At 40.1% G+C, this 12918-nt stretch overlaps 1 protein-coding gene and 4 non-coding genes across 6 annotated transcripts; 4 read left to right on the top strand and 1 right to left on the bottom strand.

The window, feature by feature from the left end:
* Positions 1–83: 83 nt before the first annotated feature.
* trnaa-ugc (transfer RNA alanine (anticodon UGC)) lies at positions 84–155 on the top strand. The gene has a single exon. It is a non-coding gene; the product is annotated as a tRNA-Ala (tRNA).
* Positions 156–766: 611 nt separating this feature from the next.
* Positions 767–838, top strand: trnag-ucc (transfer RNA glycine (anticodon UCC)). The gene has a single exon. It is a non-coding gene; the product is annotated as a tRNA-Gly (tRNA).
* A 109-nt stretch (positions 839–947) lies between these two features.
* trnas-aga (transfer RNA serine (anticodon AGA)) lies at positions 948–1019 on the top strand. The gene has a single exon. It is a non-coding gene; the product is annotated as a tRNA-Ser (tRNA).
* A 1460-nt stretch (positions 1020–2479) lies between these two features.
* Positions 2480–2551, top strand: trnaa-ugc (transfer RNA alanine (anticodon UGC)). Its single transcript has one exon. It is a non-coding gene; the product is annotated as a tRNA-Ala (tRNA).
* A 2916-nt stretch (positions 2552–5467) lies between these two features.
* On the bottom strand, positions 5468–12690 carry map3k8 (mitogen-activated protein kinase kinase kinase 8). Of its 2 annotated transcripts, none has more exons than XM_056364538.1 (8): positions 12538–12690; positions 11466–11840; positions 11193–11363; positions 10063–10324; positions 9059–9165; positions 7996–8148; positions 6362–6608; positions 5468–6236 (listed from the first exon to the last, which is right to left on the bottom strand). In XM_056364538.1, exons 1-8 carry the CDS (start codon positions 12538–12540, stop codon positions 6112–6114), a joined length of 1443 nt encoding a protein of 480 aa, XP_056220513.1. In that variant the 5' UTR covers positions 12541–12690; the 3' UTR covers positions 5468–6111. The 2 variants fall into 2 exon arrangements, with proteins under 2 accessions (XP_056220513.1, XP_056220512.1); XM_056364537.1 differs by having other exon boundaries at positions 12529–12687.
* Between the last annotated feature and the right edge of the window lie 228 nt (positions 12691–12918).

Genomic DNA, 12918 nt, shown 5'->3' with positions numbered 1-12918 from the left:
CAAGCGCTTTGAGAAAAAGTGCAATTTTAACTGCTGCAGCCCCACTGAACGCCTGTCCTGACAAAAAGACATTGGCGCACACAGGGGATGTAGCTCAGTGGTAGAGCGCATGCTTTGCATGTATGAGGCCCCGGGTTCAATCCCCGGCATCTCCAACATCTTGATGTTGAAGACAAGAAGTCTGTTGGAGTCCCCAATCGTGCGCAGTTGTCCACTAACTAAGACTTGGACAATATAGTACACACAGTCTCTCCTAGCCTTAACAAGCTGTTCTTAGGATGGGAAGTTCACAAGAGAAACAGCCAAGACGTCTAACTATCTCTCGTGGACGAAAAATGGTATCTCTCTGTTTCCTGGATGAAGGGTAGAACGGTAATGGTAATCTTACAACGGGGTCTAAAGTTTCAGTTGCAAGTCAAAGCCACATGTGAGCTCTCACAAGCATTTTTATCAAATAAGACTGACTTGAAGTTCTTCCACACCACTTTGTTTTGACAAACGACAGTCACGTGTCAAACATGTGGCAGGTAAATGAATAATAAAAATCATCAAACTCACATGTCAGAGCTTACGGAACTCAGGTTTTCCGTAGCTGCCCTGATATACACAAAAGTGACACTCAACAGTGTTTAACTCAATCACTCTGTAGCTTTGATGCACCACGGTACAGCTTAACTGCTACTTCACAATTTCAAAGTCAAATTCCTCCAATGACGTAAAGTGCTTACTCACCAGAAAATTTCCATGAAAATTCCCTGTCTTCCAAGCGATGGTGGTATAGTGGCGAGCATAGCTGCCTTCCAAGCAGTTGACCCGGGTTCGATTCCCGGTCATCGCAGGGGCTCTTTAATTCCAAACTCTTGGATTTCCTTTCAGACTTCTTCATATGATCAAGATGTGTAACTGTTGCCTAATGCAGCTGCTCACAAAAAGCCAAACCATGTGCAGTTGTTGTGGCCGAGTGGTTAAGGCGATGGACTAGAAATCTCCCCGCGCAGGTTCGAATCCTGCCAACAACGGAAGGTACTTTTCGTGCACTGTTGTAGTTGGGGGTCTACAATGGTAGAGCGCATGCTTTGCATGTTCCAAGGGGTTCAAAGTCCGACATGTCCAGTGGGTCTTCACACCTCTACCTGGACTTCCCTGTGCACACAAAAATTTGTAACCACGCAAACTTTACACATGGAAAGTGCGCCCACCGGGCTTGTCCCCATAACGCAGTGAATTGTCACTTTACATTTATATGATTCTTCTTTGAAACAGTACAGAAAAAGCCAAATTGCATCAAACTGTCTCCGTTCTCATATTCTCATTAAGCCGTTGCACATTTTACTTTCTGGTTTTCCCTTTTTCCTGTTCCCTTCCTCCATTCGTTGAGTTTCTAAAGCAGTTAGCAAAAAATGTTGTGGTCCATTACTGCCACCAACAGGATCCGCGGGTAGATCGGAATATTGGGAAAAACATCCTCTGTTGTAGTTCCGGCTACAGTGGGTGCCTCCAGGGCCACACTTTCCCATGATGACACACAAAGACAAAGCATACTATTCTGCAGGTGTTATCATTGTACAGTCTATGTACACACAATTTGAAGTCATACTCAAGTTTGTTACATCCACGTTGCACAGCGTGACTTGTAATGAACCAATAAGATTGCTAAAATGTCTCAGTCGGTATGCACCATAATGCATCCACAAGCGCTTTGAGAAAAAGTGCGATTTTAACTGCTAGGTGTTATCATCATACATCTACGTACACCCAACTTGAAGTCATACTACTGCATATATGAGGTCCCATGTTCAATTTCGACATCTCCAACATCTTTACGTTGTAAACAATGATGATAAGAAGTCTGTTGGAGTCTGCTATTTATTTCAAACCTGAACTACAGCAAAACAGCAGCACAGAACAAGATCAATTGTTAAAATAATTAGCAATATGCCCTCAGAACCCCACTTTTCACACAAAAAGGTAAAATATCACTGCCTGAGAGATAAGATTTCAATTAAAGGCTCATTTAATTTGTTAATGAGTTTAAAATCAGGACAATTAAATTAGCCCTTGTAAAAAGAAGTCGCCAATCTTTAATCTTACAACCGTTCACAAAATTGTGCTTTCACTGTACTGCCATGATTTTGTGTCTTACCTTTATCAGCGATAAACAAGTATGACTAGGATGAATAATTATTAACTACATTGACGCACAAATGCCCCAGCTGTGGAAACAGATGGCTCATCAGCAGTCAGGAAAACTCATGGGAACTCATACGTGAGTGCTGAAATGTCTTCAAGACAGATAGAGCAAATCCTGCTGCTTTTCACTTTGTTCTCATAGAGTGTTCTGCTATCTTCATTGACATTAAGTATTCAGTCGTTAGATTGTTTTGCAGAATGTTAATGTTAGTATTAATCGCATTTACCTCAAACCACATACTTCTCAGTGCTTTGATATATTGACTCCAATTTCTATGCTCCTCCCACAGGGGATGTAGCTCAGTGGTAGAGCGCATGCTTTGCATGTATGAGGCCCCGGGTTCAATCCCCGGCATCTCCACATGTTTTTGTGTTGACTCTCTACATCGAATTGTTGAGGTTTCATCACGTCACTTGACAGTCAGCTGAAAGTATAATAAAGATCAAAGTAGTTCACACTGAAGCGAAGCAACATTATACATGTTGACAAGATATTGAAAGAGATTGAAACTGCAATGAAAATACAACACCCGTCTTATTACAGTCTCAATCATTACTAAAAACCCATCTCTGACACACTTTCAACAAGAATCAACATTAAAAGTTTAATATTTGGGAGATAGTGTTTTATAGTTATTTTAGACTCGTTTTATTAGATTTTATTAGATTGTACAGGCATCTCAGAAACTAGTAACTCAGTGTCCAGTTAGCAAGCAATTAGTCCTTTTGTCAGAGTAATCCCTCGTCAACGTTTTAAAAAGATTTTAATTTTAAATTGGTCTTAAGCACTTTAAAGTCATAATAGGGGCTGTGCTTACCGACAGATGTATGACAATATAATTCATGTCCAATTCACATGAACATACTCTCTAAAATGAAGTTATATCATGCTCCTAGTGGCTAGAATTCAAATATAGGTCAGCTCCATGGAGGGTATCTATGCTTTATTACTATAGCTGACAGCTGAGATGGGACTGGATGATGTCTGTAGAGTCAGCAGCTCAGGAAGAAGGAACAGAAATGGAAGGCACAGCAGGTCTCTTACGCTTCTTTATAGCAGACAGAATAAACTAGAAGCCAAAAGTTTGGTCACTAAAAATCCTGTACTAGACTTCTTATAAAATGCTTCAGTTTTTATTTGTTCAACAGCCTTAACAGCAACACAGTGGTCAATAATGAGTGCTGTCACCTCACTACAAATACTTGTGAGAGAGTAGTATCTGTTGTTACCAGCAGATGGTAGTATTTGTCTGTCACACTCAGTGGAAACCAATGAATGTGACTGTGAGTACTGGCTTTCAGATCACACTTCAGAGGCAACCCCCTCTACAGCAGAGCTCACCACCCACTCACATGTGACGCTTTCAGAAAGAGGAAGAGTAGGCCTGAGCTGCTGATAGGAGAGGAACACTTCACACATTTCAACCACACGGGTTTCCCTGATGCAAAATCAGTAGTAGATACTGCCTGTGACTAATTAAGAACAATTAAAGAGATGTGGTTGAGGGCTTCGCTACAACTTTATTCACAACTAATCTACGTGACTTAGCTGCTAGCTGGGGAATCCAGGAAAACCCACACAAAGCAGCTTCTAGTGAAATGTTGTTTTGGGTTTTTTTGACACTATTTCATGCTCTTTCCTGCTGAAATACTGTAGAATATGTAACAGATACATTATCATTCATGCAGTTTTGCTTCATGTTTAGCTACCACTTTCCTTAAAATGTCATGTAGCAACTAAACATTGAAGAAATATTGTGGATGTCACATGAAATCTCTGCATAGGACAGTAGTGGAGACCGTATTTAGATGTTTTACTAAGGTAAACGCAGTAATAATAATGTAAAATATTCCATTACAACTATTAGTAAAGTACAGAAAAGTAACACAAGTAGAAATACTAGTATATTATGCTAAAGGGTATTTACATGTTTTGATGTTTGAGTTGCATTTTTGTTGTAGCTAACTAAATGATGAATTCTTGGACAATTTAACTTCCAATAACATCAGTTTAATAAAGATATTTATTTCCTATAAACGTTTGTGCACTAGAAACCTTAAACCTGTTTTAGCTTTAAATCAACTTGTTTTTAAAAATGTAGAATAAGACAAATTGTTGCACTACAATCATGGAAAGGTTTACTGTAGAAAATTCAACTGATTTGCATTGAGAATAGTTTAAATATTTGTACTGCACACATTTTGAATAAAACCTTTCATGACGAAACAAAACTTATACTTTATGACTAATTACAGAGTAAAATACTAATTTTTCTTCATCAAATTTTAGAAGCTCATGATGTTTTGTATGAAGATTTTTGCTAAATAAGCAAAGAATCAAATAACTACCTCTGTCAAATGAATGTAGTAGTGGTATAATGTAAGTATTATACAACTACTATACAAGTAGTAGTATGGAGTATGAAATATTAAGTAGCCAACAAAAGAAATACTCTAAGCACAAGTACAGGACTAGGGTAAATTTACTTTCTACCATTCACACAAAAGTGAGAATACAAAAGAGATGTGAAAGTGCAACCTTTCAAAAAGAAGATGGCAAAAGTTTAAAAATTTGCCAAACTAAGATGATACAGCATGCCAAACGTTATAGCCTCTAATAATTAGCTTCTTTAAACATGTTATTATTAGCATGTTAGCATGCCGATGCATGGCTGTAGACTTTTAATCTTGTTCTAAAACACATTTGTTTCATATCATGAGACCGATAGTCCCCTACCAGAGTCTACCTCGGTGTTTTAAGTGCAGAGTTTGCACTTGACAGGAGGCCGGGTCTGACTTCTTTATTTAGTTGAACTGTAAAGGGAGCGAAAGACAGAGAGAGAGAGAGAGAGAAAGAGAGAGAGAGAGAGAGAGAAGGGGGAACTTAAGTGTCCCCCACCCACTCATATGTTACCATTAAACCATATGTTCCCTAACTAACGAACAAAATTCATTCTGCTCTTTCCATTAACAGTCATCAGTGATCTTGTATATCATTTCTTTATCAAATATCAAATCTTTGCACAAACTCTGGTTTGCATGATGGAAATCATGAGAAGATTCAAGTAAAAGCCCCTTGTTAGTAACAGATACTAATATGTGAATGTCTTTTAATTAAAATAGACTTTACTTACAAATGTTCAGTGTCATATATGTACTGTTTGTCAGCTTGCTTATACAGAATCAGAATCTCTAATTGTGAAGTGGCAAATCCAAAATGAATAATCTATATAAATTACTCAGTTCTTGACATAGCAGTGAAATATAACAGACAATATGGGATTTTCATGTTATTGCTCTTTTATTTTATAATGATAGATTTTCAAACTTTCAGAAACACAAAAACACAAATCAGACAGCACACACATTCCACAGAAGCTTAATTTGCAAAGCATGGTGATGCTATTAATATTCCACTGGAATAAACAAGAGGAAGTCCATAAAGAACTACATATGATACATGTTTGCATAGTGCACACATTCATTAAACAAATAGCTTACATTTAGTCAATTTGAGTGATAGAATAACTTATTGTCGAAGACTATCAGACATAGTTTCATGAAAAAAACACAATACATTTCATTTATTCCTGTGTTAACTACCACACTGAAATAAAACATGTACAGACATCCCACAAGGAAATCCAGGAAATGACACCAATAACTAATGCTCATTTATTCACAATGGATCTCATCCAACCACTGTCCTGCAGTCTTGTCTATTTCAGGCTGAGCTGGTTCCATTCATTACAAGTCATCCTGACTCTCGTAAACATTTTCAGTTCATCAATGAGCCACGTCGCCTGCAGCTCCACTCCTGTCTGAACTATTTGTCAGTCCTTGACAGTGTGGAGTGAGTCAGACTGTCAAAGAAGTGCTAAAAGTACATTGTCACTTGTGGTGACAGGTGGAGTACTTGTGTTAGCCATATTCTGAGGTGGGGGGCCCTGCCACAAGTTTACAGTAACCTGACAAGGCCCCCAGGTCAATGTACAAGGAGCCTTTTCTTCTCGTGTGGCCAGAGTCCTCGGAGTACAGAGACGATTCTGCAGAGGAAAAAACAGTAGAATAAGTTTAGTGCTCAGTGTAATAGTCTGTTATTGCTGGTAGCAAACGTATCCATAAATGTCTATCACTGCAAACAAGTTGAGCTCAGCGTCTAGGTCCTTACCCTGTGTGGTGTCGGGGTGCTGGCTCTGTTGCCGTAGTATGGTTTGTGTGGCCTCCTCTAGCGCCGAGTCAAGGCTCCAGCAGCGCGGCTGATCCTCCCTCGGTGGGTTGACGGCCTCGTGTTTAAGCAGCTCGGACGCCGAGCTCCGCAGAGCAGGGTTCTTCTCGAGGGCTCGCTCCAAGAAACAGCGCATGACCAGGCTGCAGTCCTCCGCTATGTCCTCCAGAGGGGGTGCCTGCTTGTGAATCTGTTGGGAGACAGATGAGGCAAAATTGGTGTTAGAGAACTGCAGCATGAAAGGAAAAAACAAAAGTTACAAAGATGAGAGACATTCCAAATGACCAAAACATCAGGCCACATAGACATCCCCCAGCAGCTGTTTTCTTTTGTGAATGTCACTGTGAGTAGTACCTTGTAAATCCAATTTGATTAAAATAAAAGGGAACAAGTAAAAATAGCAAAGTTAAATCTGTAGACGTAACTACGTAACATTACTTCTCCATGACAGCAGTTTCACAAGGAAGTGAGTAACTGTTTCATTTAAAAGAGCTGATAACAATCAAAAACAGAGACAGACTTCTTGAAAGCAAAGAGCACATGTAATGGAAAACCTTTAAAAGAAAGAGAAGTAGTCACTCAGTAGTGACTGACTAAAAAGGCTGTGGGTCGCATGTTAAGCCTTTTTTTTAATCTCATGATAATCTAGACTGTGGAAGACCTGAATAAGGTCATGGAAAAGTGAGTCACTCTTTGAAATGCAACAACAAGATATTGTCTTGTGGCATATAGAGTGTAATACATACAGAACTGCTATAATGGTGGCTCTGTGCAAGTGTAGTGCTCATTACAAAGAAAACCAAACTGTTGGATGAGTAAAAGTTGACATCTTAAACTTGCTTTCAATGCTTAGCAGTTGTGGTGAAGTACATGTAATGATTGGCTAGAGGGTGGTGTCAGAAAAACAAGTCAACAGGAAATGGCAAATGCTTTGCTGCAAATAGAAATTGTGATTCTACTCTTAACTCTTAAGTCTTCAAAGATGCAGCCCTTGGTTTTAATGGTGCATCCTTATTTATGTCCAGTTATTAAAGGAGAAATTATTAGTTGTTTTTTTTTATTGTTTATGTATTATTTATTACTAAATTCAGTATTTTAGTTTGTGTATTAGCATTTTGAAATTGCAACTGCTGATTTTTGCCCCCTGGAAACCGGCTGCAAACAAAACAATGACATTATAAAAATAAAACAATGAGCTGAAAGATGCTAAAATGCGATAAGTGACTTTCACAGAACAAATAGTCATTTGATCCACTTTACAAAAGTATTAATTATAGGTGCAAGTAAAGTAAAGTAGCACTAAACATAACGAATGTTATTATTTTGAAGGTATTTGGTCATCAAAGTCAGTAATCCTCATCCTCTGGGGGACCATGAATGTTTACCACATCTCTTTACAATCTGTGGCTGCAAATAAGATTATTTTCACAATCAACTATATTCATCAGCTAATTATTGCAGCTCTGACGCAATTCATCAAATAGCTGCTGAGTTATATCAATCTGAGCCAAAGTGTTGGATCAATATGTCGTCTGACACGACCATGCATAGATCTAATAAGAATATACAGTACTTACAATGTAGAGGTAGGATGGGTAGGCAGTGCGTGGGTATCTGCGGACCCAGGGAGGGCTTCCAGTCTGCATGTGAATGATGGTGGTGCCCAGGCTGTAGATGTCTGTCTTGGTGTTATGTCCTCGACACAGAACCAGCTCTGGACTCATATACATCTAAATGTAAGAGGGAAAACATGACATGAATTTGTTACAACGGAGCTGCAGTGCAAATGGCAGGAAAAATACTAAACTGGTTTCTGTTTTTTTCCCCCCATTCAGTGTGATGCAACAAATAGGAAACAACCTCTTGCAAAAAAAAGTTTTTTTTGTTGCAACAAACAAACTGACCTTTACACTCTTGTTTTGTGTGTCAAGGTACGACAGTGCAGAAAGTGCAGAAGTGCGCTGGCCTTTGGAGTGTGAACTGTAAACACACCACCAGCATATCTCTCTCTCTCTCTCTCTCTATCTCTCTCTCTCCTGGAAATTCCAGCCTGCTCTCTCACATTAATGTAAGCCTGAGCAGGCCAGTGGACTAGTTCTGTCTGTCTTCTTATTACAGCTGGGTGTCTGCCCTGGGACTTTCCACAAGCCAGGCCATGAGAGGCCCAGGGTGCATGTACAAAGAATTAAATGGACTGACACACAAACAGGTCAAAACATGGGAAAGCCAGGAAAATACATGATGGGAGAAAAGGCTCGTGAGAAATCTTGGATCAGCCAAACTTTCCCAAGTACTGATTAAAACCTATGCACTGACAACTCTAAGCATAAGCAGACTATTATTAGCAGGGTCAATGAGTGCAGTCACTGCTCTGTTGCCAATCATTGAATTTCTATAATCATTTGGGAGAAGACAGAGACAAGTGCTGACAAGTCTTCAGACTAATTTGTCAAAATCCCTGCGTCATGAGTCATGAGTCAAGGAGACTGCTGCCTTTTCTGGTAAAAGTTCAGACACACACACAGTTCAGAGACAGACAAACAAGCATTGATTGGAGAAAGCAATCTATCCCTTAATTACAGGTGTACACATGCAGCCTAACCTGTAAAACTGCATCTGACTTCATGTTTATTTTCTCACCTCTGTCCCTCTCAGGTCTCTAGGAATGTAAATATCCTCTGTCATCTGCACCGCCAGGCCGAAGTCCACCAGCACTGCTTTGTCTGACATCAGGACAATGTTGCTGGCTGAAAAAAAAATAAAAAAAGGTAATTTATGATTTGCAGGAACCGTCTGTCAGAGGAGCTATTGTGTGCAGTGTTTTCAGTGTTGATGCTTTGCTATGCAGGCTGTTATTCGAGGTAATAAGCATTAATATGTGACTCCTCAAAACTGACTTAAGTGGCTTGCACTGTGTTTGATTTCAGCTGAGAAAAGGAGTAAGTCTCTGTCTTTTTAGCAAAGGAGGAGGAATTTGACAGATAATTTGAGGGCAAGCCTTCCATGAAGAGGCTCATGTGTGTGCTTAAAACCCTCACTGAGGCCTAATTACATATTTTCATCGCAGGCAGGAAACAGTAACAACCGTAGCAACATGTCAGAGGGTCAGGCCGGCCATTGTCGTTAGTCACTTGCCACTCTGGACCCTACATTTAACCCTGAGACAGCATGAGAAGCAGGCTGGAATTTCCAGACAGCAAACAGCCTTCAGGACATGAGGGTGACGGCTAGCTGTGGAGAATGCTTTGATCGCAGCAGTGCCGTTGTGGTTCAACTCCTTCATATCAAACCTCAGCAGAGCTCCACCTACTGCCTGCAGTCTTTACACATTTCCTAAAAATGCATTAGTCAAACCTACAGGAAACGTTTATATTACTAGTCAGAGTGTGTACAATTGTCAAGTGAGATTTCTGTGGTCTTCTTGGTTTGTGGCTGTCTATACTGATTCACCTTTATCCTGCTTGGTACCTAGAATTATTCATAAGAACGGCATCCGTCTGTGGTTTTGACTTTCATGTGAAGAGGAAAAAAATCTTTGATTGCTTAATTACCTGAACCATCTACACTAGCTTAGTACAATACAGCACATTCATCAAACATACCCAACAAGTGAACAGTGAAACTTTTTTTTCTTTTGCTCTTACGTTTGATGTCGTGGTGGATGACGTTGTGAGAGTGCAGGTACTCCAGGCCCCGCAACACTTGCTTGGTCACCCAGATGATCTCGAACTCCCTCATGGGGCCACAGCTTTCCACCTTCTCCAGGACCGAGCCGCCCTCTCCGGCCTCCATGAACAGGTGGACGCTCTGGTCCAAGAACAGAGCGCCGTAGAGCTCAGCGATGTTCTCGTGTCGGAACCGGGCCTGGAACTCCACTTCGCCTGCTTTAAAGTTTTCCATGGGGATCTGTGAGGGCGATGATGAGATGTAAATAAATTCATCATTACAAATAGTCACCATGGTTGGAACTAGAGCCGAGACCTGGTTAGCTCAGCATAAAAACTGAGAGCACGGTGAAACAGTTAGCAACCTCTAAACATCACTTATTACCATTTTATATCTGGTCTGTTTTTTTCCATACACAAGCAAAATATATAAACAACAATTTGTGGTTTTAAGGAGAAGCTGATAAGCTTCATTTTTGGGACAGAGCCAAGTTAGGATCTAACTCATCAAACTCTTGACAAGAAAGCAAATAAGCCTGTTTCTCAAAACTAATAAAAACATTTTTTTATTACACACGCTGAACAGATTTTCTGGTGAAGGTTAACTGATGATGTCGTTATCTGAAGCTGTCGGCTGATATGCAGGAAATCTACTGTAAGTCACATACCAAGAACATACTATAAATTATAGCCTCCTCAAGTGCACTGGTAACAGTGTGTACAATATACTGTGTCAACATAGCATTCTGATGATTGCACCAGACCAGAAAGGAAACTACTCCTTCCTCATGTGCAAATATTTTCCATGTTGGGAAAAAAGAAACACATTTTACCTAAATTTAACTTTCAAAATTTAAAAGGGGTTACTGTTGAATTTCCATTCTTGCATTCATCTTGGGGCATTTCTTACAAAAAAATGGTTCTTCTTTTAAGAGCACTCTTCCTGTTTTACTTCAAAAACATACCAGATGTCACGTTGTCATCTAGACGAACACAATAGGTGCTCTATGAACACCTAGCACTTGGCAGGTAAAACATTTGGCAGCTATAGCAATAGTTTCGAGAAGTTGACACAGCACGGATTCCAGTCATTGCTCAGCAGCACTCACCACTTTGCAAGCCATTCTCTTCCTGGTGGCCGTGTCCTGAGCCAAGTGGACTTTCCCAAATGAGCCTTTGGGCACGAGGCCAGTGCCATAATTCTTGTAGGTCAATTTCCATGGAAACAGGAGCACGTCCATGTTGATCTGGTAGCGGTTATTTTTTACAGCCATGTCTTTCTGCAATGAAAGGTCAGTTTATAATAAATCAATTAATTAATAAATGAATAAAAAAGACAAAAGTTACACAGTTAAAGGACAAAAAGAAAAAGTGATTCTCACTTTATTCAGCAGGACTCCTATCTCGTGTGTCTGGGGCTGCAGGTCTGCTGCCGCCTGCATGTTAGAGAGCCGGTTGACAAAGGACAGGAGGTCTGTCACCGTCCCGTACTGAACACCATTAACCGTGTCAGAGTAGTCCTCCTGCTCAGTCCCTGAGCCCACCAAGTCCCCTGCCTCCTCGTTCTCATCCATCTCCTCCTGGGAGAGACCTTCCTCTTCGAACGACAAGTCTTCCTCTTCTGCCTCCTCCTTCTCAAGCTGATACAGAGTCTCTGCAGCGTTGATGATGTCCTCTATGTTCATGTGAGCCAACAGCAGTTCTATTCCATTGTCATATTTGTAATCCATCTTGGTGTTTGGGTTTTCCTGCTCAATCTAAAACAAAACATATGGAGCTCAGTTTATGGACATTTTTCAGTTTAGTTCAATTTGCAAGAAATCCCATTAGTCATCAGTCAGTTGATGACTTTCAAAACTTCATCTGGAGCGCAGGATGCATAGTGACACTACACTGAAGCAGTGAAGCTTCGGTTCAGCTGGCTGGAAATGCAGCTGGGAGGGGCTTAGATTTATGTTTTTCCTAGCAGATGAAGGGAGTTTCACAGAAAAGCTGGGAAGCCCCTCAGGAAAGCTTGGACCTTATTTTACATCTATAAAACACCCACTATGCTCCTGGTCTAATAAAAAATAATTAAAAAAGCTCATTAACGCTGTTTGGTGGTCTATGAGTAGTAATCTAGGTCACTAATTGCTTCATGCAAATCACACACACCTGCAAATAATTTCTTTTAGACAGAGGGATTTCCCACCACACCAAACCCCATGTTAAAATTGAATAAATAAGCCACTGACTCAGATTTCTTTATCAGAATCTAAAAGTGCAAATTCAGAATACCTTCATATTGAAAACAACAATGATAGCAATAGCTCGGGATGTTGTACAGACATCACAACCAATCTCGAAAAATATTTAGCTGCTATATTTTGATATCAGCAAATAATAATACAACTAATACACAATTTCTGATTACGTCTAATGAGATGTAGTAAAGAAATAACACACGGTGCTTGCCATTATCTTTGCGTCAGAGGCTTATGCGCGTCTCTCCATTGTGTACCTCCGGCGTCCAACGGCGACTAACTGAGAAAAAGAGGTCGGGACAGTGTTTAGAAGGAAGTAAACAGGAAGTGAAGTCAATCAGAGCGTAGGTGGAGGTTTTAGTCTTTAATGTCAGGTGCCAACACTTTACTCCGCGTAGGTTTCGTTTTCCCTTTCTTCTGTTTTGTAAGATGGAAAACAAATTTCATGTGGCGTTTGTGCTGAAACACGGGGCATAGACTTCTGCAGAATCGTTGGGTATTTTCCTACGGGAAAAAAATGTGTTTTGAAGGTTTTTGCAGTGACAACACGTGGTAGAAGTCAGTAAAAATGTAACATAGAGACATTTAAGGT

This window comes from Seriola aureovittata, chromosome 20 (genome assembly GCF_021018895.1).
Source record: "Seriola aureovittata isolate HTS-2021-v1 ecotype China chromosome 20, ASM2101889v1, whole genome shotgun sequence".
In the NCBI taxonomy this organism is placed as follows: domain Eukaryota; kingdom Metazoa; phylum Chordata; class Actinopteri; order Carangiformes; family Carangidae; genus Seriola; species Seriola aureovittata.
This window is presented reverse-complemented; position numbering and strand designations above follow the sequence as displayed.

Excerpts from the sequence above, each read along its gene's own strand:
- map3k8 (XM_056364537.1), bottom strand. Across the intron at positions 11,364-11,465 it reads TAGGAGTCCTGCTGAATAAA|AAAGACATGGCTGTAAAAAA; the intron begins GTGAGAATCACT and ends CTTTCATTGCAG. Across the intron at positions 6,609-7,995 it reads ACCCATCCTACCTCTACATT|ATTCACAAGCAGGCACCCCC; the intron begins GTAAGTACTGTA and ends GTCTCCCAACAG.